At 40.6% G+C, this 13,582-nt stretch overlaps 1 protein-coding gene and 1 long non-coding RNA gene across 5 annotated transcripts; one reads left to right on the top strand and one right to left on the bottom strand.

The window, feature by feature from the left end:
* Positions 1-4,661: 4,661 nt before the first annotated feature.
* LOC105530924 lies at positions 4,662-6,013 on the bottom strand. The gene is made up of 2 exons (XR_001004712.1): positions 5,384-6,013; positions 4,662-5,342 (listed from the first exon to the last, which is right to left on the bottom strand). It is a non-coding gene; the product is annotated as an uncharacterized LOC105530924 (long non-coding RNA).
* Positions 5,121-13,022, top strand: LOC105530925 (chromosome unknown open reading frame, human C5orf58). Of its 4 annotated transcripts, none has more exons than XM_011968665.1 (5): positions 5,127-5,211; positions 6,342-6,425; positions 7,191-7,284; positions 8,933-9,079; positions 12,749-13,022. In XM_011968665.1, the coding sequence occupies exons 2-4, from the start codon at positions 6,363-6,365 to the stop codon at positions 9,034-9,036; spliced, it is 261 nt and encodes an 86-aa protein (XP_011824055.1). In that variant the 5' UTR covers positions 5,127-5,211; positions 6,342-6,362; the 3' UTR covers positions 9,037-9,079; positions 12,749-13,022. The 4 variants fall into 4 exon arrangements, 2 of the variants coding, with proteins under 2 accessions (XP_011824055.1, XP_011824053.1); XM_011968663.1 differs by having other exon boundaries at positions 8,906-9,079; XR_001004714.1 differs by lacking the exon at positions 8,933-9,079 and having other exon boundaries at positions 5,121-5,211.
* Positions 13,023-13,582: the final 560 nt, after the last annotated feature.

Below are 13,582 nucleotides of genomic sequence, written 5' to 3'. Positions count from 1 at the left end.
AAAAAAAAAAACTTAGGCGGACATGGTGGCGCATACCCGTAATGCCAGCTACTCCGGAGGCTGAGGCAGGAGAATTGCTTGAACACAGGCGGCTGAGGTTGCAGTGAGCCGAGATTGCACCACTGCACTCCAGCCTGGGCAACAGAGCGAGACTCTGTCTTAAATAAATAAATAAATAAATAAATAAATAAATAAATAAAATTACTAGGAAATAGAAGAAATAAAGACCCAAATTAGAAAGAACTTGAAACTGGGATACCCATCTCCTTCTTCTCACTTTAGAGAATATAGACATTGAGTCTTCATATTCTGCTGGGCTGGGGTGGGGGGTGTTCTATCCCAAACATTTTTTCCTAATTAAGAGGTTCTTATTGATGACTGTAAATTATATAAGTACTTAGGGGAAAAAAAAACCCACTTGAATTCTGGCATCAGTAACTAAAATACATTTCAATCACGGTCCCATTGTTTGAGACTTGTGTAAGATGCCCAGTGAAACTGCCAGCCAGTGTTCCTCAAACATGATCCAAAGACTTCCTAGGTTAACACAGAAGGAGTTGGGAGGGCAGGGAATTAAAAATGCAGATTCAGGGAGCCTCACCTTAGATTCACTAAAGCTGAGTCTTTGAGGTGGGCCCCAGAATCTGCATTTTCACAAGCTCCCTAAGTTGTGCGCTGCAGAGTCTGAGAAGCTCTGCTTTAAAGGGATTGATGTATCATGCTGAGAAATGACCTGCGAGGTTAAAATACAGAGAAGGAGATGGGGTTAAAATTATGACTAGGCTAAATAAATAATCACAAAGAAATAAAATCACCCTCAAATCTCATTATCATTAATGTTAACAATCATTGTAAACATTTTGGTAGATACGCTTCCAGATTTGCTTTTATGCACATATGCATTCTTTTTTTCATAACAAAACGTGAGTACACCCTTATATTCTATAGGAATTGACTTCATGAACACAATATGTCTTTTGATAAAGATGCTCATTCTTCATTGCCTGGATGCTGATGAGGGCACAGTGTAGGGGTGTGGGGCAATGCCCAGAGGGAAATGACATCCACCAGGATCTATGTCTTTAATAATCGGAGGAGGTATTATGGGGGAATGGATGCCTGACATGAGAGAATTAGAAACATATTTTATTTTGGAACAGACAGGTATTCTCTGATTGGTGGATCTCTGGAAATTAACACAAATTGTATCATAAATATGCCTTGCCAGATGAAGGCATCTTCTAAAAAGCCAAGCACAAAGAGTTTTCAGACAAAAAGGCATAGCAAGCAACTGTCAAAACACAGTGCCATGTTGAATACTGTCAGCTTCCTTCCATCTGCTGTTTCAAAAACCTAGCTTCTCTCTTGCATTCCAGGGACGCTGACGGAGGGGGAGAGCCAGATTCCGGCACAGTAAGTGTATCTGTTTTATTACTTTGGACATCACAGTGGAAAACTTCAACATTCTCTTGGCTTTCATATTTACTGAATCTACAAAGTTTCACACTGTTTGCTTTTCTTTCTTCAGGACTGAAGTGTTTAGGGTAGAGAGTTGCCAAATTTAGCAAATAAAAATACAGGATTTCCCATTAAATTTGAATCTCAGATCAACAACGAATACATTTTGAGTATAATTGGGGGCCATATAACATTCAGGACATACTTATACTAAAAAAGTATCTGTTGTTTCTCTGGAACTCAAATTTAACTGGGTGTTCTATATTACATCTCATGACCCTGTTCAGAGGGAAATATTGATACAGAACTGTAATTTCTTAATTAGAAGTGAAAACGCTCCAGTTAACCTAGGAGCAATGTGGATGCTCATTAATGATATCCTTTTGTGTTTCAGAAGTGTTTCTCCTAAAGAAAAAGAAAATGGATGATATAGAAAAAGAAAATGGATAATAAGAAAATGGATAATATAACATCAGCTACTCGAAGAAGACAGTGGACAAGGACTCCAGCTTTTAGTTCACACCAGAGTAGCAGAAGTCAGCGTGCTTCTTGCTTTCCTTAAGTGATTGACTTTGGGAAACACAATAGTTGTTCAGATACACAGGAATCTGCTTAAACTTTCAAATGCTGGTCATGCTCCCCAGGTAATGATCCAACGCGTGCTTATGTTGCTGCCTCCCAAATTAGTGCACACAGGGGTTGTATACAAAGTCAGGTTCAGAAGGGGGTTGATGCTCCAGCAGGGAGCCAGTCCCTAGACACAGAGGCCAGCATTCTTAATTGATAATGGACAGGAGGAAAATGGGAACCCTGAGATCTAGTGGAAGAAGTGAGATAATTTACTCTATTTGTTTTCCTGGAAATGAAGACTTTATGTCAAGAATCTGTAATAAAATTAGCCAAGGTGCACACACGCAACTCCATAAAATGCTTGATCACCTTGCTGGTCTGCAGCACCTTTTTCTCTTTATGGGGGCATTTACCAGTTTTTAAATCCTTTTGTTTGATTAACATTAGAATCAACAACTGCAACCTGTGTTGGGTTCCAGTATAGTGTTGTATTTGCAAACTTATTAAGGAAGATAGATTTTTTTTTAGGACCTTAGCTGTAACAGTCTCTAGCCCTGAGTAGCAAACCATGCTTTTAAGCTTTCATTTTATTAGGGGGGAAAAAAAATCCAAAGACACAAAATCTATAGTTACTTAAGGAGAGAAAACACTGCAATAATTAGTCATTACTGCTCCAAGACAGTTTTATAGAGAGAAATACATTATTAAATCTATCTTTTTCTGAGTTTTTTAATCTCTTTTTTTTCCTCCTTAGAACTCTTATTTAAAAGGAACACAAAGTTGATTTTTATTTGTGAATAACTAATGGCTTAATGATGATATATTCCAAATAGCAGTAGTTTGCACGTATTCATAAGAAGCAGTCAGCATTTTGGATGGATCCAAGACCTTTAGATTCTGCCAAAAAAAATCCTGTGGATTCTAATTCACAGGTAGTAGAGCTATGATAGCTCCTGCAAACACTCAATGAACCCAAAAATGAGTTCAGTGTGCTTGGGACAAGGGGATGCTCCATCCTGCCAACCCTAGTGCCCATCACTTGATTGTTAGGATTCTCAGTCTTAATGCTATCTCCACCCACCTACTTCTCCTAAACACCTTTTTTTCTCCTGCAGTTATCCACAGGGAGTTTCTAAAAGTGAAGAAGTTTTTACTTCTTCATCATCAAAATAAATGAGGGGGAGAAAGGATATATCCTGTAAGCTTTCTGTCAAGCTAGTCTTTTTCTGAAGTTAAGACCCTCCTCCTTTTATTTTCTTCCCTCTGTTTTGATGTTAAATTATCCTTGCTTTTATTACACAACGAGGACAGTTCTTTTTGCTTGGTTTTATATTATTAATGTCCTTAATTTAGGAAATAAATGTTGCTTTACCCTATGTTGGTTCTCCCCATATTTGTATTCCTCTTCTAACTCTTTCAGTCATTCTAATTATATCAAGAAGAAAGTCTTGGTTTGTGCTAGACTGTCTTTAACACTTCTCTAACACTTAACAAGAACCCATTTTAACAAAAAAGATCAGGCTGCAGAAAACACTGTATCTGGCTGCGAGCATATATACATATTTAAAATATGCCTTATTTTCACTGTCTTTATTTTTCCAATGACTTTATGAGTTTTGTTCGTTTGTTTGTTTTAAGACGGAGTCTCACTCTGTCGCCTGGGCTAGAGTGCAGTGGCGCGATCTCGGCTCGCTGCAACCTCCGCCTCCTGGGTTCGAGCGATTCTCCTGCCTCAGCCTCCCGAGTAGCTGGGATTACAGGCTGCTGCCACTACACCCAGCTAATTTTTTGTATTTTTAGTAGAGACGAGGTTTCACCATGTTGGCTAGGCTGGTCTCGAACTCCCGACCTCGTGATTCACCCGCCTCAGCCTCCCAAAGTGCTGGGATTACAGGCGTGAGCCACCGTGCCTCGCCTGACTTTGTGTTTTATTCTATTTAACATTAGTGATATAAATATTTTTAAGTAGATTTAAATTTTAAAAATAAGTAGATTTAAAATATGAAGGTAATAATATAGCTTCGTATTTTATGAAGCTGGTTATCATTAAAAACTTCTTCACTTTTAGAAACTCCCTGTAGATAACCACAGGAGAAAATAAGGTGTTTAGGAGAAGGTAATAATAATATGAGTGCCATAAGCACAGAATCTTAACAGTGGCCCAGCAGTGAGTACAATTTAGGAACTACTGGTTTAGCCCATCCCTCTCATAAGAAAACAAATGAGGAAACGGAGACTCAGAATAAGGAAGATATTCTTTTCTAAGATCATACAACTGGTTATCATTAAGCTCTGTTCTCCTCTGTCCCTCCTCATCTAGGTAATTGCATTCGACAACAAATTCTGCAGTGTTAAAGTGAAGGAAATTGGATATAAAATACCCAACAATTGTGATGTGGGCTTTCAAGAAGGTGATGGTTCCAGAGGCTGGTGTGTACTATAGGGGAGGCATAGACACAGCGAACACTTGTCGTATAGCACCTTGTGCTGAAGGCCTAAACTCCTCAATTTCTCAGAGCACCAAGAAAAATCTTTGGGCCTGCCTCAAAGGTTGCAGTGGCAGAGATTTCCTCTGGAGTCAAGCAAAAGACGGCTTGAATCCCAGCTTCTCGGCTTAGCAAAAAACCACCTTCCATCTCTTTATTCATGCTACTCTTTACTATTATCATTCCTATAAAATGTTATAGGAATAATAATAGCTAACAGTTCTGGGCCCTTGTTATCTGCCAAGCACCTCTGATGCATTATCTAACTTAACCCTCAAACTAATACTGGAAGGCAGTTATTATCGTTTCACACGATAGGTGAGGACATCTGCACTCTGAATGGTTAATCGCTTATCTGCATTTATACAACTAAGCAGGTGACAGAATAGGATTCAAACCCAAGCGGCTTTATTCCAGAGTCCGCACTTAACGCTATCGCTATCTTGTGCAACTTAAATGGAGATAAGGGTTGCAAAGGCCTGGCACATAGCGGGCAGGGAATGTCAGTGTTTTTTCCGCCCAAGTGGCAGCGCAAGTCCGTTGTAACCCGGTATCCAGAACCTTCTCCGTAGGGGCCTTGCCTGGGACTACAACTCCCAGGATGCCGCAGGCGGAGAAGCTGGCCAATCAGGGGGCGCCTCTTCGCCTTCCCAGTCGACTCCCTGCTCCTGTCAGAACCTCGGTGACGGTTGGCTGGGTGGGTAGTGACAGCTGCTCTGTCTTGAAGGATCCCGATCTGGTTTGGGAGGGTGAAGACCGCTGAAATTTCCAGGCTGCCCGAGGCTCTATCTTCCACCACCCAACGGGTGGGCAGTGGGCCAGGCTGGCCTGGGGGCCTCACACCCCGCGTGGCAGTGGGCCAGGCTGGCCTCGGAGCCTCTCCCTGGGTGTCGGTTGGGCGGAGAAGGGGGCGTCTGGCTGGGTGGGCCGGGCGGCTGGTGTCTCTCCCCAGGCCGGAGTCACTCTGAGGCCATTTTACATTGCCCTAATCCTGTCCACTTGGCTGGAAACTTAGCAAGCCCCTAAGGTTCATTCCAAATCCTGTGTGGGAGGGCGAGGACTGTGGAAACTTCCAGGTGCCTCAGACTCCATCTTTGGCCGTTGAGCGGGTGGTTGGGCTGCTCACGGCCCCAAAGATCTGGGGGGTCTTCATGGGCGGTTGGGTCGCTGAGGGCCCCAAAGATCTGGGGCTCCTCCCGGGTGTCGGTTGGGCCAAGGGGGAGGCTGGGCTTTCGGAGTAGAACCTGCGGTGCTAACGATGGCTCCGCGGGGCTGAGGGCCTGGGCGGCGTCCTGTGGCCCGGAGATGGAGCTTTAGTGGTATCAGGCCTTGAGTCGGGGCATCCTGGCTTCTGACCCCCCATTCCTTCGGCCCCTACAGCCTGGTCTCCGCTTCCCCACTCCCGGTGGATTGCTGTTGGAGCCGCCTCTCCTTTCTAGGTAGTGGCCTGGCCGAGCTCCCTGGGGAGGGCTTGACCCAACCCTGTCCTGTCTCCAGTCGAGTCCCAGCCACATGCTGCTGTGCCCTCACCCCAGCCACCCGCTGGGCACTCGAGGGCCTTGGAGAACCGGACCCCAGAGTGGAGAGAGGCCGCTGTCTTGGGCTCTAAAACCATTTAGTTTCTACTTTACTCTTTTTAGAAAACTTCTCCCTCGTTTTTGAAGTTCTTTAATTCCATCACTCCACCCCATGTTAAAATATCATCTTTTTCCTTCCAACTTGACTCTTGGTTTGGCATGTCCAGGGAAGATAACTGACATCCCGGAGAATAGGGTCTTGGGGGTAGATGCAAAGCACATTTTACTAATGTCTGGGGAACAAAATTAGTTCTTTTACAGTGGCTCTGAAATGAGAGAAATTGGAGAAATTCTCCCTGCTCAGGAAAAGGTAGAGGCAAGAACTGACTTAAAGGTTAGTTTGTTTTCATTATTTTGGAGAAGCGGGTTGACCCACAAATGCCTACCTTTCACACTGCTGGAGTTGTGTATGGTAATTGAGATCAAGTTTTTCAAGTCATTTTGAGAGATTGAACAGCTTAAGACTAGTTTCTAGTGAACCACCTCTCTGTATGTTTGTATCTGACACAATTGGTTATATACAGGTACTGTATAACATAGTAATGCATTGATGTATACGTTTCGGTTAACCAAAATCAAAATGTCTGTTACCCTAACTCCCAAAACCAAACTAGCCATTTGACACCCTCTTAGTGGATTATAATTGAGTTACCCTCTTAACGAATTATAATCAAATTCTTTTTGAGTTTCAATGTGTACTTAAATCATATGTGGGCCCTGTTATTCAAAAGTAAGTTAGAAAAAGACATGGACTTACATAAACAAAATTAGAGAAGATCTTAACACAAATGCTAAATTGTAAGGTAGTTTATAAGGGCTGAGACTTTCTGAAAAGGGGACGTATTTATTTCTATTGTAAGCCCTCTCTTGTGGATATGGTTTGATTGAGGAATCCTACGAATTCCAGTTGGAGTTTTCAGTTGAAAAAATATTACATAACATTGATGCCTTTTGATGTTAGATTTCTACCATTTATAAAGATTTGTTTTATAATTATTTCTGAAATAACGGATTTATAGAAATACTGAAAATGTAAATATTTTAAAAGTACACATAAATACTGATATATACATTGTTTCTGTTTTTCTTTTAAAATCAGATGGGTAAGAAGAGTGCTACTGATCATAAGCTAAATGTGGACAAAGTAATTAAAAATATTAACACAATTTCTTTGGAGTTGAAGAAGATAAAAGGTAAGTATTGAATCACTAAAATGTTTGCATGTCATTGTTATAAAATAAATGGTAGAGCCAATTTATGTTTCTGCTGGGATATAAATAAATTTTGCCCACTAATTAGGATTTCTCTATTTCTTTTTTTTTTTTTTTTTTTTTTTTGAGATGGAGTCTCGCTCAGGCTGGAGTGCAGTGGCAGGATCTCAGCTCACTGCAAGCTCCGCCTCCCAGGTTTACGCCATTCTCCTGCCTCAGCCTCCCGAGTAGCTGGGACTACAGGCGCCCGCCACCTTGCCCGGCTAGTTTTTTGTATTTTTTAGTAGAGACGGGGTTTCACCGGGTTAGCCAGGATGGTCTCGATCTGCTGACCTCGTGATCCGCCCGTCTCGGCCTCCCAAAGTGCTGGGATTACAGGCTTGAGCCACCGCGCCCGGCCAGGATTTCTCTATTTCTTAAGAAATGTTTTCAGTGTAAGTGAACTAGATCTCTAAAGATGAATTGTGTTCGACTTTGGAGTTAGCAGACCTGAATTCCCATCCCTGACACTAACAAGCTTATCAGGTTGTCTAACCTCTGTAAATTTTACTTCCCTTCCTTCCCTTCAACACACCATTATAAGACTATGTCACATTCAGCAAAATTCATTGTCTTTATGAATTCTTACTAAGCCCCTAAGGTTCATCCCAAATTAAAAATATAAATTAGATTCTGTGACTTAAAGCTTCTTCATTTTAAACAGATTCATATACTAGGAGTAGACCTTATAGGTCATGATGTTTAGTCGCTCACCTTACAGACATATTCTGTTATTTTATCCCAAGAAAACTTCTGTGATTGAATATTTCTAGGTGTTATCTATCCCTGATGAGATGGAGTCTCGCTCAGGCTGGAGTACAGTGGCACCATCTCAGCTCACTGCAAGCTCTGCCTTCCAGGTTCACGCCATTCTCCTGCCTCAGCCTCCCGAGTAGCTGGGACTACAGGCGCCCGCCACCTTGCCCGGCTAGTTTTTTGTATTTTTTAGTAGAGACGGGGTTTCACCGTGATAGCCAGGATGGTCTCGATCTCCTGACCTGGTGATCCGCCTGCCTCAGCCTCCGAAAGTGCTGGGATTATAGGCGTGAGCCACCGCACCTGGCCATGATTGAATATTTCTAGGTGTTATCTATCCCTGACCAAACATTTCTTATTCTGGGGAACTTCCTGTCTCACTAGTCAATCCATTCCATTTTAAACAATTCCTTCTCACGGGCTAGCTGAAATCTGTTCTCCTATTGCTTTCACCTGAGATTCCTGTTTCTAACCATGAAAACTACACTGAATATGTAGTTATTCTTTTTAAAACAACTCTTGGGTATTTAAAGATAGCTTGTGTCGGTTATGAGGCCTACATCTGTATTTAACCTGACTTATACAATAAGGAAAAACAAGAAGATCCAAGGTAGCCCAGCCCTAAAGTTAATTAAGAGGTTTAAAGATTTTGTCAGGGACCAGGCTCTTTCCATCTTTCTGCTCCGTCATGTTCACTCTCTTTATCACTCCTCATGGTCATTACCTTCAGAGGTGGTGATATATAGACAGTCTCTTTTTATAAGTCTTTTCCCAGATCCCTCCAGCACATTTCCCTTTCATTGGCCAGATTTGCATCATATGCTGATGCTTACAGCAGCCACAGCTAAGGGGACTGGGATTGCCAAGACCAGTTTGGACCAGTCAGAACTTACTACAGGAGCTGGGGAAAGGAACACCTCAAACGAAATCAAGCTGTGACACCAAGAAGAAGAGGGCGTGGCCGTTAGTTAGGCACCAAATAGTGAGTGCCTATTATGCTTTTTCCGTGTATTCTCCCTAGGACAGCATTTCCTGGACTTTGATCTGAGAACCCTGCTGTTTCAAGAGATGTTAATAGATGGTGTACGGTAGAACAGAGTCCATGTTCTTATGGCCAAATAAGTTTGGAAAGTGCTTTATGCTATGTATTTCACAAATTTGCAGTGCATATAAAGAAATCTGACTACCTTTAATTCATCATTTCTCAAAACCAGCCTCAACACCACAGTGAAGATTCTCCCTCTAAAATGTCAATCTGCAGAAAACCCTCACTGACTCACCATTGTCCTTAGAATAAAGTCTAAACATCTTAGAATGGACTATATGACCTGCTCAGATCAGGCCCCTCTTTTCCTCTCTAGTCTCTCACTCTGTTCTTCCTGCATGTTCTGTGCTCTAGCCATACTGAACTATTTGCATATCCGCAAGTGCTTTTCTGTATCTGCTTCAACACATACTTGTCCTTCTGAAATCCCATTGCTATACCCCATCTCCAACACACCAGATTAACTGCTAGTAGTCAAGGTCACTTACATTGGAAAACTTTTTTTGAGCCAGCATGTTATCCTTTCTGCCTTTTGCTATCACCCATTATACTATTTTATAATTGCATATTTCCTTACTTTTCTTATCCCTGCTCAACTGTAAGCTCCTTACGGGTATTTCTAGTACTTAACACCGTGGCTGGATTGATTAGATTCTTGAAAAATGTTTATTAAATGAATAAATGGTTCTGGATGCTTGAACTCATTTAAAACAGTTAAGCTTTAGATTCCCCCCAAACTCTAATTGTTCTAGTTTGGAGAATAATCTTTCCTGAAATAAAATGTAATAACTATGAGAGATGTTTTCTTGAGACATTGTATGGTAGGTCAGGCAGTTAGGCTCTGAGGGACCTGTAGAGCTACACTAGGAAGGTAGACTTCTGGTAAATGTAGAGGATTAAATGAACACTCTGTGCACCCTCACTTCATCCCCTAAATAATAATGTCAGCAGCCAACCCTTACAGCATTTACCGTAATCCAGGACTCTTCTAAGAACTCTGCATAAATGAACTGTCTTCATAATAATCGTATAAGGTAGGAACTGTTGCCGTTGGCATTTACAGATGTGTAAATAGAGAGATTTAACTTTTTCAAGGTCAAGCAACTAGTCAGTGGTAGACCTGAGATTTAAATTTAACTGATTTTTAAAGAGACAAAAATCTACAAGTAAAGAGATTCCAATAAGAGATAACAAAACAAAAGGCAAATGGAGAAGCAAATAGACAAGTCTGAACCCCAGAGTCTGAAAATCTGAACCCTAAGCTGGTTGGGTAAAGCCAAAAATAGCCCCTACGACTCAATTCATGGTGGCACCAGAATCTTCTGGAAGTAGGGGTGAAATTTGAATAATAACAGGAGGACTAGTTAAATATATAAGAATTGTAGATCCCTGAGGTCTCTTCTGCCCTCTGCATAGCTGGGCAGCTATCCCTTCACTGTGATAAAAGACTTGAGGTTAAAACAAGGATATCTACCCTGGAGTCACTAGTCATAGGTTGAGGGAAAGTACTATACTGTAAAGAAGGATATTGAAACAAAGTTTACATACCAAATTACAAGACTCCCAGGATTTTTTTTTCTTCACTGGGCTACCAAAATACTGGCAGCCAGATTTATACCCTCCAAGTAGATTTTTCTCTCAGGAATCTGACCAGTCCAAGGTAAAAGATCTAAAGATACTAATAGCAGAGGTTCTCCCAACAAAATAACCCAGCCAGATCATCCCACATTATTGAGTACCACAGGTGCAGAACTTCCAATTGTCTTTTTAGTGTCACAGTCTTAAATATGGGCAACTAAGACACAACAGATATTTCAGAAGCACATCTTATATGAAAAGCAGAGAAAAAATCAACAGATTCAATGAGGAAGAAACAGAAATAATGAGGGGAGATGAAAACTTCAAGAAATTATTAATATTCAGAGAGAAGAGAAGATACTGTATCCATGAAAAAGGAACCAGATACTATAAAAAATATTCAGAGAACAAGAAGGAGCTCTTGGAAATTAAAAGTGTGACTGTAGAAATGAAAAACTTGATAGGTTGAAAGGTAAAATAAAGAAATTCCTCTGGAGTGTAAACAAAACAGAGATGGAAAGTGTTGATGATGGGGAGGAGAAGGATTAGATAAGTGAAGGAAGTCCAACATCCAACAAATAAGAGTGTTAGAAAGAGAGAACATAGACAATGAATGACGGGCAATTCATTAAAGAAATAGAGAAAATTTTCCAGGGCTGAAGGGCATGAGTTTCTACAATGAAAAGAGTCCACCACAGTGGATGAAAATAAGCTCATACCAAGGCAGAGTGTTGTGAAATTTCAGTCTACTGAGAGAACAAAAAGAACTGTAAAGCTTCTGAAAACAAAACAATCATTTGAAAGTTCTCATATGACTCCAGCTTCACTGGAACCTAGAAAGCAATGCAGCAGTGTCTTTGGAAATCTGAAAAAATATTGTTTCCAATCTAGATTTCCATAGCGAGTCAACCTTCTAGTTAAAGATTAGTGTAGAGAAATTTTCAGACATATAATTTTATTCCGATAGTTACTGAGCCTATGTGTCACCAAACAAGGGAACAGATCAAAAAGAGACACAGGAATTTGGGGGAAAGGGCACTCCACAGAATGGATAAAAGGAGTCTCAAGGATATTGGTGAAGGGAGTTCCCAAGATACCAACTGTACAGCAGTGCTAATAAGCAATCAGTTCATATTGGAGCAAATCAGAAGGCTCCAGGAGAGGAGAGACGTTTAACAATAGCATAGCTAAGGTGTTGAATAACCCAAGAGCAAATTTACTCAATTGGGGGACATTTCTGATAATGCAGCAATATTATTTCTGATATTGCAGCAATGAAAAAACACATTAACTCTGGTGGGTTGCGTGCAGGAAGGAAAAATGTCATATGACAAGACTCAGCTCTGAAAAGTATTTGTATAATTAACATTTAAACATTAGATAATTGAGTTAAGCAAAAATTTTTCCTGAAGTATATTGGGAGAGAAGAGGGTGTGTGAAAGAGCTGTCTCTTAATCTTCTGTGTCAGAGGCAGGTAACACTGAAAATTGAAAAAAAAAAAATTGCAAAAAATTTAGAGATATGGAAGTAAACACCATCACACCCCTCCCCCCAATAACAATACTCAAAACAGACACACTGAAACGACCAAAGCAGCAAAAGCAAAATGAGCCTAAAAAACAAAAAAAAAAATTGAAATTGGTTGCCTCTGAGAGATTGGAACTGCAATTTCTTGTAATGTGCCTTAGACTTATCTGATTCTTGGTACTATATGCATGTATAATATAGGTAAAAATAAGTTAAAACCATATAAATCAAATTTCTGTAAATCAAGTTGCAGTTTAGTAATATAGCGGAGAAGTTGGGCTAAAGAGCACACTTTTAGTAAGTTTTTATGTCATGCTTATTTTTTAATACATAAATCTTATTTTAAGTCAGAATGAGACACACTTAAATTGTGGTTTTATCACTAATCACTTGGGAAAAACTAAATTAGGAACTAGGAAGAAATAGCTACTTAAAGCAATAGTAGTAGTTTTTTTAATGACATATGTGCTACAATATAATATCTCCTGTTTTGTTTTACAGAGCTCTCCCAGTTATTGCTTTGTGACCTTATCCTACATTTTAATCATCCCGTCAAGACTGAGAACTTAACAGAAGCAGAAAGAAAACAACCCCCTCTTTGAAGAGTCTAAAATATCAGATATATCCCTTGTTTCTAACAGTTTTTCTGCTGATTTCTTATTTGTTACGAGTTTCTGTTTTTATTGTTGAAGTAACAAATACTTGGGAGAGTTGAGTTTACTAATTTGTATATGTATAATTTAAAACAAAATAAAAATAATGTTGTAAACAAGCAGTTCATGTTCTTGAAGGCTGTTTAATGTTTTGAAGAATGGCTTAACTTACTTCAGTAATGGCAAGCGTATGACATAGGAAATTGGCCGTGGGTCACTGCTTATCCTTTAGCTTATGCTTGATTTTGGCTCAGGTTGAAAGAGAGCTACTAAATTATTAATTGATGGTTCATATTAGTCAGAACTCTCCTGGTAGTGAACGCCAAGCACAGTTCAACCAGCTGAAGCATTATATTGAGTCATGTGACTTGGAAGCCCATGGTTGGAATAGATTTCAGGGATCCCACTAATTTGTTTATCCTTTTACTGTGTTTTTGTGTGTTGGCTTCATTCTCTTCTATTGTAGACTGGTTCTTCCAGATAATTGATAAATGGGAATAGTTGCAGGGCAGCAGGCAGCTCCAAGTGTACAGCATTGCCTTTTGGGGACCCCAGATAAAAGAGAGATCTTGGCCGGGCGCAGCGGCTCATGCCTGTAATCCCAGTGCTTTGGGAGGCCGAGGTGGGTGGATCACAAGGTCAGGGGTTCAAGACCAGCCTGACCAGCATGGTGAAACCCCAT

This window comes from Mandrillus leucophaeus, unplaced genomic scaffold (assembly GCF_000951045.1).
Source record: "Mandrillus leucophaeus isolate KB7577 unplaced genomic scaffold, Mleu.le_1.0 Scaffold855, whole genome shotgun sequence".
Taxonomy (NCBI): Eukaryota; Metazoa; Chordata; class Mammalia; order Primates; family Cercopithecidae; genus Mandrillus; species Mandrillus leucophaeus.
Note: the sequence above shows the minus strand (reverse complement) of the source record. Positions and strands in the feature narration are given on the sequence as shown.

Bases quoted from the DNA above. Each gene is read 5' to 3' on its own strand.
- LOC105530925 (XM_011968663.1), top strand. From the start codon at position 6,363: ATGAGAGAAATTGGAGAAATTCTCCCTGCTCAGGAAAAGGTAGAGGCA. The intron at 6,426-7,190 runs GTTAGTTTGTTT...TTTTAAAATCAG, and splicing joins AGGCAAGAACTGACTTAAAG to ATGGGTAAGAAGAGTGCTAC. The intron at 7,285-8,905 runs GTAAGTATTGAA...TTCATTGGCCAG, and splicing joins GGAGTTGAAGAAGATAAAAG to ATTTGCATCATATGCTGATG.